The 12,734-nt window shown below is 51.4% G+C and overlaps 1 protein-coding gene across 1 annotated transcript in view; it reads left to right on the top strand.

Moving 5' to 3' along the window:
* The window catches only part of NAA16 (N-alpha-acetyltransferase 16, NatA auxiliary subunit), a 587,644-nt gene that overhangs the window by 513,719 nt on the left and 61,191 nt on the right, over nt 1-12,734 (top strand). The window contains exons 17-18 of the mRNA XM_078657379.1: nt 4,796-4,894; nt 5,093-5,236. Coding sequence (XP_078513505.1) covers nt 4,796-4,894; nt 5,093-5,236 — 243 coding nt within the window. The remainder of the gene's footprint in view (nt 1-4,795; nt 4,895-5,092; nt 5,237-12,734) is intronic.

The raw sequence follows: 12,734 nt of genomic DNA, 5'->3' as shown, positions 1-12,734 counted from the left end.
GTCTTCTGTGTCGATTGGCAAACTGAGATATTTCCTATGGGCGTCCGACAACCAGGCACAAGCGATGTCATCCAGATATTTATCTAGCTCCCGACTATCCGTGTCCCCCCCCAGAAGTGTATAATTTGCTGTAGAATGTACAGAATTGTTCCATAATGTCCGTGGTCGTGTGGTGCGCCTCTCCGTTCCTGTCTACTATGCACTCAATGGGGGGTTGCATAGCCCTGCATGTCAGTCTAGCTGCTAACGATCTACTTGGTCTCCCACCTTCCCCATATCGCCTAACAACCTGTCTCTTGGATAGATTCTTAACCTCCGAGTCAGCTAGTTCATTGTATTCATCCACAAGATCCTGTATGTGCGCCAGTGTCTCCTTGTCATGTGTCGAGTCATACTGGGTTTCAAGCCCTCTCAGTTTGCCTTCTAATGTATGTAGCCTATTTCGAATATCTCTCAGTATGCCTGCCGCTGTGCCAATACAGGCCCCCCTAATTGTGACCTTGAAGGCCTCCCATAGCGTCTCTTGACTATCCACTGACCCCGTATTCTCCTCAAAATATCTTTCAATAGCCACCCTTATCGCATCGTCATATGTGGGATCTAAAAGTGCCTCTGCTCGAAATCTCCATGTGAATGGGGGCCTTTGATTCTGAGGGAGTATGAATGTCAGTAGTATCGGATTATGATCTGACAGCGTTCTCGGCAGTATCTGCACCCCAGTCACCCAAGAGTTGACATCGTCACTTACTAACCAGTAGTCTAGCCTAGACCATCCGTTTGTTGCCGGCGTGACGTGTGTGCCCGCTAATGTCCGTGTATTTCTGTGTCGCCAGGCATCTATCAGCCCAAATTCCAGCATGGCATTTGTGATACTTGGCGCTACTTTGACCATCCTAGCCCCCTGCGGATTTGACTTGTCCATCTTGGGGTCTAAATGAGTGTTTAAGTCTCCTCCCCATATTAGCGCTGTGTCAGGCCATGCACGCAAGGTTCTAAACAACTGTTCGTAATCCGTAGTGTCATCTACCACCGGGCCATAGAAATTGACAATCGTTATTTTTACATGACCCAGTTTACCCAGTACCATCGCCCATCTCCCCTCCTCATCTGTGGCCGAATCTTTCATGGTAAAGTCCGTTCCTTTCTTTGAGTATTAACACCCCCCTCGCATAGGAAGAGTAAGAAGAAGCAAGCCTGTATGATGCCCATTTCCTAGCTACTCTGTCTTCAGATGTCCTAGTAAGGTGAGTTTCTTGTAGCAGTGCTAATGTGACATTGTGTCGATCCAAATGCGCTACTACCCGTCGTATCTTCTGCGGTGTATTAAGCCCCCGTATGTTCCAGGATATAGCCTTATAGGGTGTACCCATCAGGGCGGTGCCAGTGGCAGATCATTATGACTAACCGCGGCACCCTTATGTGTGTGCGCAAGTACAACATGTTCCCAAGGTAGATCGTATCGTAAACTAAATGCCCTTGGTACAACCGGACAACAGATCACCCCCCTCCTCCCACCACCCACTTCAGCATACCCCAATCGCTAAAGACATATCCCCCCTGAAACACCCTCGCCAATAACACTCCAGAACTCCCAAAGTCAGGTTGGGGAACACCCATTGGGGATTGTGGCAGCTACCACCACTCCCAATCAACAAGTGGGAGGGGAGCCATTGAGTCTATGTCGTTGTTCCGCATCCCTTCCATTGTGCTAGGCAGCACCCACCTAGGCGCCTGCGTGCCCGCCCTTATTTGCACCGCTTGGGTCGTGCCCGTCCAATCAGTTCGTAGCAGTACTTCAGAAACCTAGAATCCCACCCAACCAGTGTACTCTCCTTACTTGTCATTTGTCAATGTCCGAGGTCGGGCGGCAGCAGAATCCTTTTGCTGGCGCAGTAGAGCTTTTGCATGATCCATAGCTTGCTTGGGCGTCGTGCAAATTTTACCATGCTCAAATGTTCCAATGCGCAGTCTAGAGCATTGCATACGGTATATGTTCCTTCTGTAAGATCTTCTTAACATTTTGGAACTCCTTGCGCGCCGCCTGAACCGCAGGAGTAAAATCTGGGTAAAACGACAACGTGTTCCCTTGATGGTTAATGTTCCCTTTCTGCCGAGAAATGCGCTGCACTGTGTCTCTGTCTCGAAAATTTAGCAGTCTAGCTACTATGGGTCGTGGCGGTGCACCCGGTGCTAATATCCTTGACCGCACACCCTTGAGTGTCGGGGTGCATCCACCGGAGGGACTCGCTGGAACCCAGAGATCGCTGGGGCGAAGATTGGAACCGCTGCGGGCGCGCTTGTGTGCTATCTACTGGCCGGGAACGCGAGAGCCTGGAGTGAGCCTAAAATGGTGGCGCTGAGGCGACCGTCTGAGGTGGCGCTTTGAGACGATTGGATAACCGGGGGACACCACTCGGGGTTCTTCGGCGACTGGCAGCGTTGCTGGTGAGGCGACCCGGCAGAGGGGCTCCGTTGACGAAATAGCGGTGATAATACTTGCCCGGATAGAACAGGCCTTCCGGACCCCACGCTACGCGAGACCCCGGCTTGGGAGGCGGTAGTAGGCCGCAGTCGGGTTCACAGATTGAAGCGGATACTGCGGAGGCCTCCTGGTGCGGCGCTTTACTGCACTGCGGACATTAACTGACTCGCGAGAATTTCTGCGGCTCTCCCTCCAAGCACGGGGGCATAATAGGAACAGTGGTCCCTGGACAGCCTGATGGTGGAGGATTTTGAGCGAAGCGGAGGCGAACTGAGGTACGCGAGGGCACATACGCAATAGGGCCGACCTGGGAGTTTTGGAGCGCGCCGCTGTGGGCTTAGACGGCGCTTCTGCAGATGAGACCCATGCACTAGAAAGCCGCATACTGTGAGGGGCATATTGCTGGGGTCGTCTGAGGCTGATAGCGTCGCTGGGAGGGCGCCCCTGTGGTGTGGCTCGGACGCCGAAATCACAGATACAACGTTTGCCCAGACCGGATAGACCTTTCTGGACCTTCCATTACTTGAGGCCCCGGCTTGGGAGGTGGTCGTAGGCCGCAACCGGCGGAGGAGCGTCACGCAACTGCAGGCCTGCCGTACTAGAGAGATGCACTCTTCCGCCATAGACAATTGCTAAACTTGTCAGGAATCCTGTGATTTTTCCACCTGATACGGGTGTGTGATGGACGTTGAGGCGACTGACTGGCCTGCTAGTGTGGGACATTGATCGACGCAGAATTACACGGTGATACACGAGGGCACATGTGCACTGGGGCCGGCTTAGGTCATTTGAGATGCAACACTAGCGGCACGGAAGACACGACTGAGACCCGCGCGCCGGAGCTCCACACACCTTAAGGCGGACGACAGACACCCTCTCGGTGGAATACAACCTTCGATCCTCACTCCGACCATTGGTGGAGGGCTAAGTTGGTGGGAGGCAAGGCGATCACCGTGTGGCGTGGGTCCGGATCACTGCGGAGGAGACACGGAACTGGGAGACCTGGCTGGAGACTGCGGTGAGATGCAGAGGCGCTAGTGGTCCAGCGGACTGCTGGCTCTGGGACATCTACTGGTGCTAATTTGAGCATTCCCTGCGTGGGGGCTGCGCTGCGCACTGTACGACGAGCAAATGTGCGGTATTTGGTGTAACGGAGGCCTAGGGAGCGGATAGTGTCTGTGAACGACTGATAGTACTGCATCGTGAATATCCGCAGTCCGGCTGGCCACGCACTATCGGCGTCAATACACCATGGGGAAGCCAGACAAATCCCAACCTAAACTTAACTTTGAATTGCGGAACGGGGGTCGTCAGGGACGGACTTCGCCATCCGACACAGAACACGACACTGACGCTGCACTCTCTTCTGCTCTGGAACGAACCTTGGCAGCCATTCAAAATAGTTTACAGACCATTGACCGTAAAATTGAGGCACTCTCTGGCAGAATGGACCAGTTCTCTTCGAAACGCGACAAACACACTGCCCGGTTGAATGAGGCTGAGCAGCGTATATCTGATGCGGAGGATGGAATACAGCAAATTGCAGACAAAACGGGGGAGTTCGCCAAGCTGCTGGACGTTATACAGGCAAGGAGTGAGGACAGCGAAGCGAGATCCCGCAGGAACAACATCCGCCTACTGGTTCTGCCGGAATCCACAAACGTGGGGAAGATGGAGGACTACATACAGAGACTGCTTCTGGAAGTCTGCGGTAAGGAAGAGCTCTCCCCTTTATTTGCTGTGGAGCGTGCGCATAGGTCATTGGCGGCGCGACCCCCTTATGTCCCTCAATGGCTGGCGGAGCAGCACTACAGTGCGGCCATGTTCGCCAAGCTCCAAGCCACGCCCCCTAATACAAAAAGTTATATTGAATATCCCTCCTCTATGAAAAATCCAAGTATTAAACCTCTTTCTTTTCAGTTTGAGTATTTTGCCTACACACATCTTTGTGTTCACATGAAACATTAATCCATTGTGTTTCAAGATGTAATTGTTTATATATTATTACCACTCACATGGGTTCCTACTAATTTGGCTATGTTTTTGTTGTTGAATTACTTTTGTGGAGCTGGGAAATGTTTCTATTGAAGAACCTGGAAGAAAGTACATTTAGATAAGTTAAGAGAGAGTGTTGGTTTTCTGAAATTAATATCGCACTTCCTTGTTAGCAAGTAGTCAAGTTTAGAATTAAATTGATGATTTGATTATTTTGTGAACCCTTATAAAACCTATCATTGATGAAGAGAATACCATTTTATGACACATTAGATTTAAATCAACTCTTAACTGAAGGTTTTTTTTTTACTTTGACAGGAAAGTTTTTACTGATGTTGCAGTCTGTCAAAAGAGCTTTTGCTATTGACCGCAACAACCCATGGCTTCATGAATGCTTGATAAGATTTTCAAAGAGTGGTAAGTTAGAAATTTAAAATCACTGATATTATTTTGCAGCATCCCATTATTCTTCTGCTCGTGTTAACTGTCTTTAACTTGAATCGTTTTTTATATTCACTCTGTTATCTATACTTCTAGATCATTCCCAGCTATATAACTTGAGTGGTTAACTATCATGCAAAGTGATATGAATATGAACCTGTTTTCTCATTGCAGTGACTGATCACAGTAATCTTCCTGAAATTGTAAGCAAGGTTCTAACCCAAGAAATGCAGAAAATATTTGTGAACAAAGACCTGGAGCATTTTAATGACGAGTTTCTGAAACAAAATTCTACCTCTATTGAGCATCTGTTGTCAGGTTTGTCCCTTTATTTTTTCAATATCAAGGTATGACTTGCTGTATTGTCTACTCAAATGCTATTGCTGTAATTTTGGAGATTGCTGTGCACAGAAGGATCAACTGGGTTATCCAGTTAACTTTAAAGTTGCTACTTGTTCTTCCTTACTCATTGGCGCTCTGTCTTGCTTAGCAGCCACCTTGCCTGGTCAACACTGTCAGTGAAGAAGCATTTAAGGCCACTGCAAACGCAACACTAGGGGTTTCATTAAAGGCATGCTTTTGCTCTTGGATGCTTTCTTAAGCACCCTTTTATTTTGCTTGCAGGTCTAGAGGCCCTCTCTTACTCCCACAAACTTACTTTTAACTTGTTGTTTTACTGAAGTGACACACTTCATTGCTGCAGCCATATGTTTTGTAATTTTTCATTTCTCAGCTTTTCTTTAGCTACTTTTTTTCCCCCCAGTATCTGCCTATGGCCGGAAAGCAACTTGGGCACCACTTAACTTTTGCTTGTTGGCACTCAGGTTGCTTAGCAACCACTCAGGCAGGTCAACGCTGCCATTAAAGGCTTGCCCGACTATTTTACTGCTATTAAACACTTACAAAATGATTAACAAAGCCAAAATGCCTGATATACCACCCATATACCACTTCACAGCAACAGAAATCACATGCACATCATCAAACAATACTTAAATAGGCTGCTTTGCGACACACACTTTTCCATCCAGGTACTGAAGTACCATGCTCCTTGTTCATAAATGCACTTCAGCACATAGTCATTGATATGAAGTGTTATAATAATTCAACTATTTCACTATAAAGTTCAACATAATGGCACCAGTTAAGTTTCCCAACCTCCTGTTCTCTCCACAGAGGCTTCAACTGCAGGGACCCTGTAGGGACAGGCATGTTCCCTGCATTATCTATAGTTGTAACCCCTGCCTGCGTGTCCAAACTACATATAGCTATGGTCTTGGTTTTTCAATTTTGGCTACGTCAAACGCAAATCGTGTGTACGCACATTTACTAAGTGTGAATTTGTTATGATATTTGGGGGTTTTGTGGGGGGGATATTGCCATTGCAAAGTACGCTCGCCATGGACACACACAGTAGGCTGAGGGTCTTGACTTGGAATGTCCGGGGCCTCAATGATCATAGGAAATTAAGGAAGGTAATGCCATACTTGCTGAGACATAGGATAGACGTTGCATTGTTACACTGCCCTTGAATAGCAGCATGTTCCGCAGTAGAAGTCTACTGGGGACAACACATGGGGCGGGCTTCACTACACATGCGAGAGGGGTGATCACTTGGGTGAATCCTAAATTTAATCTCAGACTTGAGCCACTCGACTCTGATCAGGAGGGGAGGTATGTTAACTCACGATGCAAGGGTAAGGGGTTAGACCTGATTCTAGTTAATGTCCGTGGCCCTAATTATGATAACCCGACATTCTATGCTTCACTTACAGAAAAGATGCGATTTTAAATGTTTACTGAACCCACGTCTAGACAGATCAGGAGGATCAGGAGGACCGGAAGGGCGTATCACTGCGTCGGTCCGTGCTATTGCAGATGCGATGATGCAATTTGAATAAATGATATCTGAAAGAAACACCTAGGAATAGATTCCTTACCTTAGAATTACCCCCAGCATCAGAATGGATCCGGAAAGCTTTCGTCAGCAGTACCCCTTCGCGTCGGAAGGTGGCGTTGTGCAGCTTCGTGTCTGTCGGTGGCGTCGTGGTCGCCGAGATGATGTTGCGGCAGCTACTTAGGCGCGCTGACGTCAGTTCTTTAATTTTCTGCGCCAGCGAGTGCAGATCTGGAGAGAGCGGTACTCCCAGTCACTTTTTGACTGAGTTTTTCGAAGCTTTTGTTACTGTTTTTTCCAGTTGATCAGCTCCTGGTGCCGTAGGGATGCCCGGTTTCAAGTCCTGCGGGGACTGTCATCGTATGATGTTGGTGACGGATCCTCACCGCGGGTGTCTCTACTGCCTGGGACGCGACCACGACCCCAATTCGTGCCCCGACTGCCAGGCCATGGCGCTGAAGACTTTGCGGGAGCGGTCCCGGAAGTTGCTGGAAGTCTGGCAGTCGGCTCCGCGCCGTTCAAGTTCCCGGTCCCGCGGGAGGTCGAGGGACCGGGCGCGGAGCCATCACCATTGATCGTCGGAATCAAAGTCTTCGCAATCAGGGTCAGGTAGGACAAAGCACAAGAAGTCGAAGAAGCACTATCGCTCTCCGACTTGCCGTCGCAGCTGGGGGAGCGGGTGGTGTCACCCCCGCGGATCCAGCAGAGCCTACGCAGTCGCTGTCAGCCTACCCACCCTTCCCGGGTTCGTCGGCGACTCCTGCCCAGCTGCAGGAATTTGTCAGCCATGGCCCGCCTCTTGGGGCTGTCTGGCCCCGCCGGCCCGACTGGGGACCCTCGCTCTGCATTGTCAGCGGCTCCGGCGTCACCGGGCCCGCAGGGATCCAGGCCTGGATCCCCGTCGACGCCGGTTGACCTAGTGACCCCTCCACCAACACCACTGGCACCACCTCCGACATCGACTGCGGCCCCAGACGACGTCGTCCCCGGTTTCAGCCCCGATGTGGACACCGCATCGCTCAACGCCGATTCAGGCGCCAATGGGGCCTTTCTACCCCTATGTCCAGCCACCTTATTTTCGGACTGTTCATCAGCCTTCGGAGGAAGGGGAGGACTGGGAGGGGTCTGAGGACCCTCTCACAGCCCAGTGTGAGTATGACCCGGACTGGGCAGAAGAATTTAGAGGATGCCAGTGGTCTTGACAACTCTCCTGACCTTGTCATGCTATCACCTCCTACCATGGCTATGGAGAAGGGTGCAAGCTGCGCTGTGGTGTTGCGTTGGGTGGCGGAGTCTCGCCAACTCCCTACCGTGGCCGTCAGGACTAACCTCCTGACAGAAGTGCTTCAGCTTGCGGCTACCTCTGCCGAGCCACTGCTGCCTTTTAATGATGCTCTTTCTGACATTCTTTTGGGCACCTGATCCAGGCCCCAAGCAAGGGCTCCTGTGGATAGTAACGTGGCCCAACTCCATCGCCCGGCCGACCCCCTTTTCATCTCCCATTACCCCACCCCTGAGAGCTTGGTTGTCCAAACCTCCACGTCCCAAAGCGCATTCCCTACCACACCCCCGGAATGGGAATCCAAGACACTGGAACAGTTTGGGAAGAAGATTTTTTCCTCTGCCAGTTCAGGGATGCTGTCTGTGAACACTGCATGCATCTTGGGCTGTTATTCCCACTCTGTGTGGGATACGGTGGTGCAAGTGCTGCCTCAATGTCCAGAGGAGGCCCAGACAGTGCTCTCTCAGGCTATTGCTGAAGAGAGAGATGCAGCCAAGTTCACAATTCGATGTGGCCTTGACACCACCGACTCGTGGCGCTCCGTCGCCACGCCTGGCTGAGGACTACTGGCTTTTCTGGGGATGTCCAGAACACTCTCATGGACATGCTCTTTGATGGCATTCGCCTTTTTGGCAGCAAGGCAGATAGTGCGTTGGAGCATTTTAAAGACTCGCGGGCTACGGCCAATCCTTGAGCCCTTCGGCCACCCGACCTCCTCTATCTTCTGCTTTTCGCTGCCGACACGTTCGCTTCAGAGCCATCAGGCCTGCGCAGCAACAGTCTCAGCACGGCCGCAGACTTGGAACCCACCAAGGTGGGTCAGAGGGCCAGCGTGCGGGTCAGTCCACCTCCACCCCGGCCACCACTGCCTCAAAACCTTCCTAGTCTGTTTTTTCAGGCCCATCAAACGCCAGCGGGCGGCAGGATTCGCCATCACCTCCCCCACTGGCGCACCATCACTACGGACAGGTGGGTTTTACAAATAGTCCGAGGGGGCTACTCCCTCCCCTTCGACACTACCCCGCCAGCCATGCCACCCCAGTACCACCGCATGTCGGGGGATCACTTGGCCTAGGGGGCCATCGAGCGCATTCCTGCGCCAGAAGTAGGTTGTGGTTTTTATTCCCACTACTTTCTGATGCCAAATAAGAACAAGGGCCTGCGTCCTATCTTAGATCTCCGGAACTTCAATCGCTTCCTCTGGAAGGAGAAGTTCAAGATGCTAACTCTGGCACAGGTCTTGTCTGCCCTCGACCCTGGAGACTGGATGGCTGGATGGTAGCGTTGGATCTGCAGGACGCATGTTTCCATATTCCCGTCCTGCAGGCCCACCGGTGTAACCTGCGGTTTACGGTAGACCACAAGCACTTTCAGTTTACCGTGCTTCCCTTTGACCTTACCAGCACCCCCCGGGTGTTCATGAAGGTGATGGCGGTGGTCGCAGCTCATCTGCGCCGATCAGGGGTTCCAGTCTTCCTCAATCTCGACGACAGGCTGTTGAAGGGGAGATAGCCCCAGGCAGTCGTCTCCCACCTCCAGACTACGGCAGACCTCCTGCATTTGCTGGGGTTCTCCATCAATGTGCCGAAGTCGCCCCTGGTTCCTTCTCAGAAGCTCCATTTCATCGGAGCGGTTCTGGATACAATGCTCTTTCGGGTCTATCCTCCCAAATGGCTAGTCAGGATATTCAGGCTCTGATTCGGATCTTTCAGCCTCTATCCTGGGTTTCGGTCAGGATAACCCTGAGGCTTCTGGGCCTCATGGCCTCCTGCATCCTGCTGGTCACTCATGCCAGATGGCCTATGCGGGCTCTGCAGTGGGACCTGAAGTTCCAGTGGGTGCATCATCAGGGGAGCCTGTCCAATTACATAGATCTCAGAGGGCACTGCCCAACAGCTGCAGTGGTGGCCCACAACCCAGCATTGGTTCAATGGCAGATCTCTCTCCCTTCCCCAACCAGAGCATACAGTGGTGACGGATGCGTCCCTCCTGAGATGGGGCGGCCACATAGGAGAGTTGGAGATCAGAGGCCTCTGGTCTCCGGCAGAGTCTGGCTCCATATCAGTCTTCTGGAGCTTAGGGCAATCCGACGTGCACTGAAGGCATTTCCTTCCCTCACTCAAGGGGAGAGTAGTGCAGGTGTTCACAGACAACACCACCGCCACGTGGTACTACTACAAACAGGGTGGGGTGGGGTCGTGGACCCTCTTGTCAGGAGGCTCTGCGCCTCTAGACATGGCTGGAACATCAGGGCATTACCCTGGTGGTTCAACACCTGGCAGCTTCACTGAACGACAGGGCGGACAAACTCAGCCACAGGTACATGATGGATCACGAATGGCGTCTTCACTCGGACTTTGTGCAAGGTCTCTTTCGACAATGGGGAGAGCCTTGGTTAGATATATTCGCCACCGAAAAGAACGCGCAATGTCAGCAGTTCGGTGCGTTGGAATTTCCAAGGCGACTTTTCGTCGCATGTGGAGTTGCGGTCTGTTGCACGCCTTTCCGCCTATACCACTTCTGCCCAGAGTGCTGAAGAAGATCAGGTGCGACCAGGCCCAAGTCATTCATGTGGCTCCGGACTGGGCTCGAAGAATTTGGCATCCCGAGCTACTCGGTATGACCATCAACCCCCCGATCCGACTGCCTCTTCGGAGGATCTTCTGTCGCAGCAGCAGGGGCCGGTCTTCCACCCGAACCTGTCCAGTCTCCACCTCTTTGCGTGGAGATTGAGCGGTGGCAGGTGATTCCTTTCGACTTGCCTCCTAAAGTCTGTGATGTCATTCTGGCAGCCAGGTGTCCCTCCACTAAGTTGGTATACGCCTGCAGGTGGAACAAATTTGTGGCATGGTGCACAGCAAAGGCTGTGGATCCCCTTTCTGCCCCTCTTTCAGAGGTTCTATTGTTCCTTCTTTCTTTGGCCCAACAGGGCTCTGGTCTGGGCACTATCAAGGCCTACCTTTCTGCTATTTCGGCCTTTCTCTGGCTACCTGATCAGCCCTTTCTTTTCAAGTCCCCTTTTGTAAATAGGTTCCTCAAAGGCATTACTCACCTTTTCCCTCCTATTCCTTTTGTGATGCATTTGGTACTTACATATTTGATGTGCGCTCCCTTTGAGCCTCTTCACGACTGTCCTCTGTCTATTAACCTTGAAGACTGCTTTCCTGGTTGTCATCACCTCCGTTAGGAGAGTGAGTGAGCTCCAGACTCTTTTAATAAACCTCCTTTTCTGTCTGTCCATCCGGACAAGGTTGTGCTCAGAACCCGTCCATCCTTTTTGCCAAAAGTTGGCACCGCCTTTCACATCGGGCAAACCATCACTTTGCCCACCTTTTTTCAGCCTGTGCATCCTTCTAGAGAGGAAGAGAGCTCCACCGTCTGGACCCAAAACGTGCGCTCTCGTTTTACTTGAACCGCACACAACAGTTCCGGTTGGATGCCCAGCTCTTTGTTGGCTATGTTGGCGCCAAGAAGGGTCGGGCCGTACACAAGCGGGCTATCTCCCGATGGGTCGTCTTGTGTATTAACGCCTGTTATTCTCTGGCTAAAAAGGAGCCTCCGGTGGAACTGCGCGCCCATTCCACCAGGGCGACGGCAGCCACTACGACATTGGGACGTGGTGTTCCCTTACAAGACATCTGTCAGGCAGACACGAGGGCCTCGTTGCACACTTCTACTAATCACTATTGCCTGGACAGCCAAGTCCGGAGAGACGGCTTCTTTGGCCATTCTGTTCTCCAGGACTTCCTGGTGTGATCTTGGTTCGCAGACCTACCAACGGAGTTGGTATTGCTGAGGTATCTATTCTAAGGTAAGGAATCTATCACTGTGTTTATTTCAGATGAACAAGTTACTTACCTTCGGTAACGATATATCTGTAACAAACATTAGCAGTGATAGATTCCTTACCGCACCACCTATCCTCCCCATTCTGTGAACTTGTTTCTAGGGTTAAGGGCATCCCTTTAAGGGCCCTAGTTTCAAGGCACCAGCGGTCAGTATTTTGCATGTCTCTGCGTTCCTGGCACGGATAGTCGTGTACAGAACTGGCGTCAGCGCGCAAAGGCGGTGTCTAAGTAGCTGCTGCGACGTCATCTCTGCGACCACGACGCCAACGACGGACGCGGAGCCACACAGCACCACCTTCCGACGCGCAAGGGTACTGCTGACGAAAGCTTTCCTGATCCTGTCTGAGGCCTGGGGGTAACTCTAAGGTAAGGAATCTATCACTACTAATGTTTCTTACAGATATAGCTTTACCGAAGGTAAGTAACTTGTTCGTTTGGCGGCAGCGGAACCGGAATGGGGGCGGGTATACACACTACTCTGCGTTCCACGACTTGCATACTAGGGTACATTACTGGCTAGCTTCTCTGAATATGTACGTGACTGTATAGTACTCCCTCGCACCTACTCGGACCACACACCCCCATATTCATTGTCAGATATTGCCTTCAAGTCTGAGATAGCCGAGGCTATGGACACCGTCTTTACTTGTAATATTGGCTCAGTGGACACTTTCACAACTGTCTGGGAAACATTTAAAGTTTATATTAGTGGGATTGCCATGTCTAAGCACTCCGGGATACTTTGGGCGCTCTGAAAGAGACTATCTGATTTGGAGAGCTCCCTTAACA

Source organism: Lissotriton helveticus, chromosome 8, assembly GCF_964261635.1.
Source record: "Lissotriton helveticus chromosome 8, aLisHel1.1, whole genome shotgun sequence".
Lineage (NCBI taxonomy): Eukaryota > Metazoa > Chordata > Amphibia > Caudata > Salamandridae > Lissotriton > Lissotriton helveticus.
The sequence above is the reverse complement of the archived record's forward strand: the minus strand, read 5'-3'. Positions and strand labels throughout refer to the sequence as shown.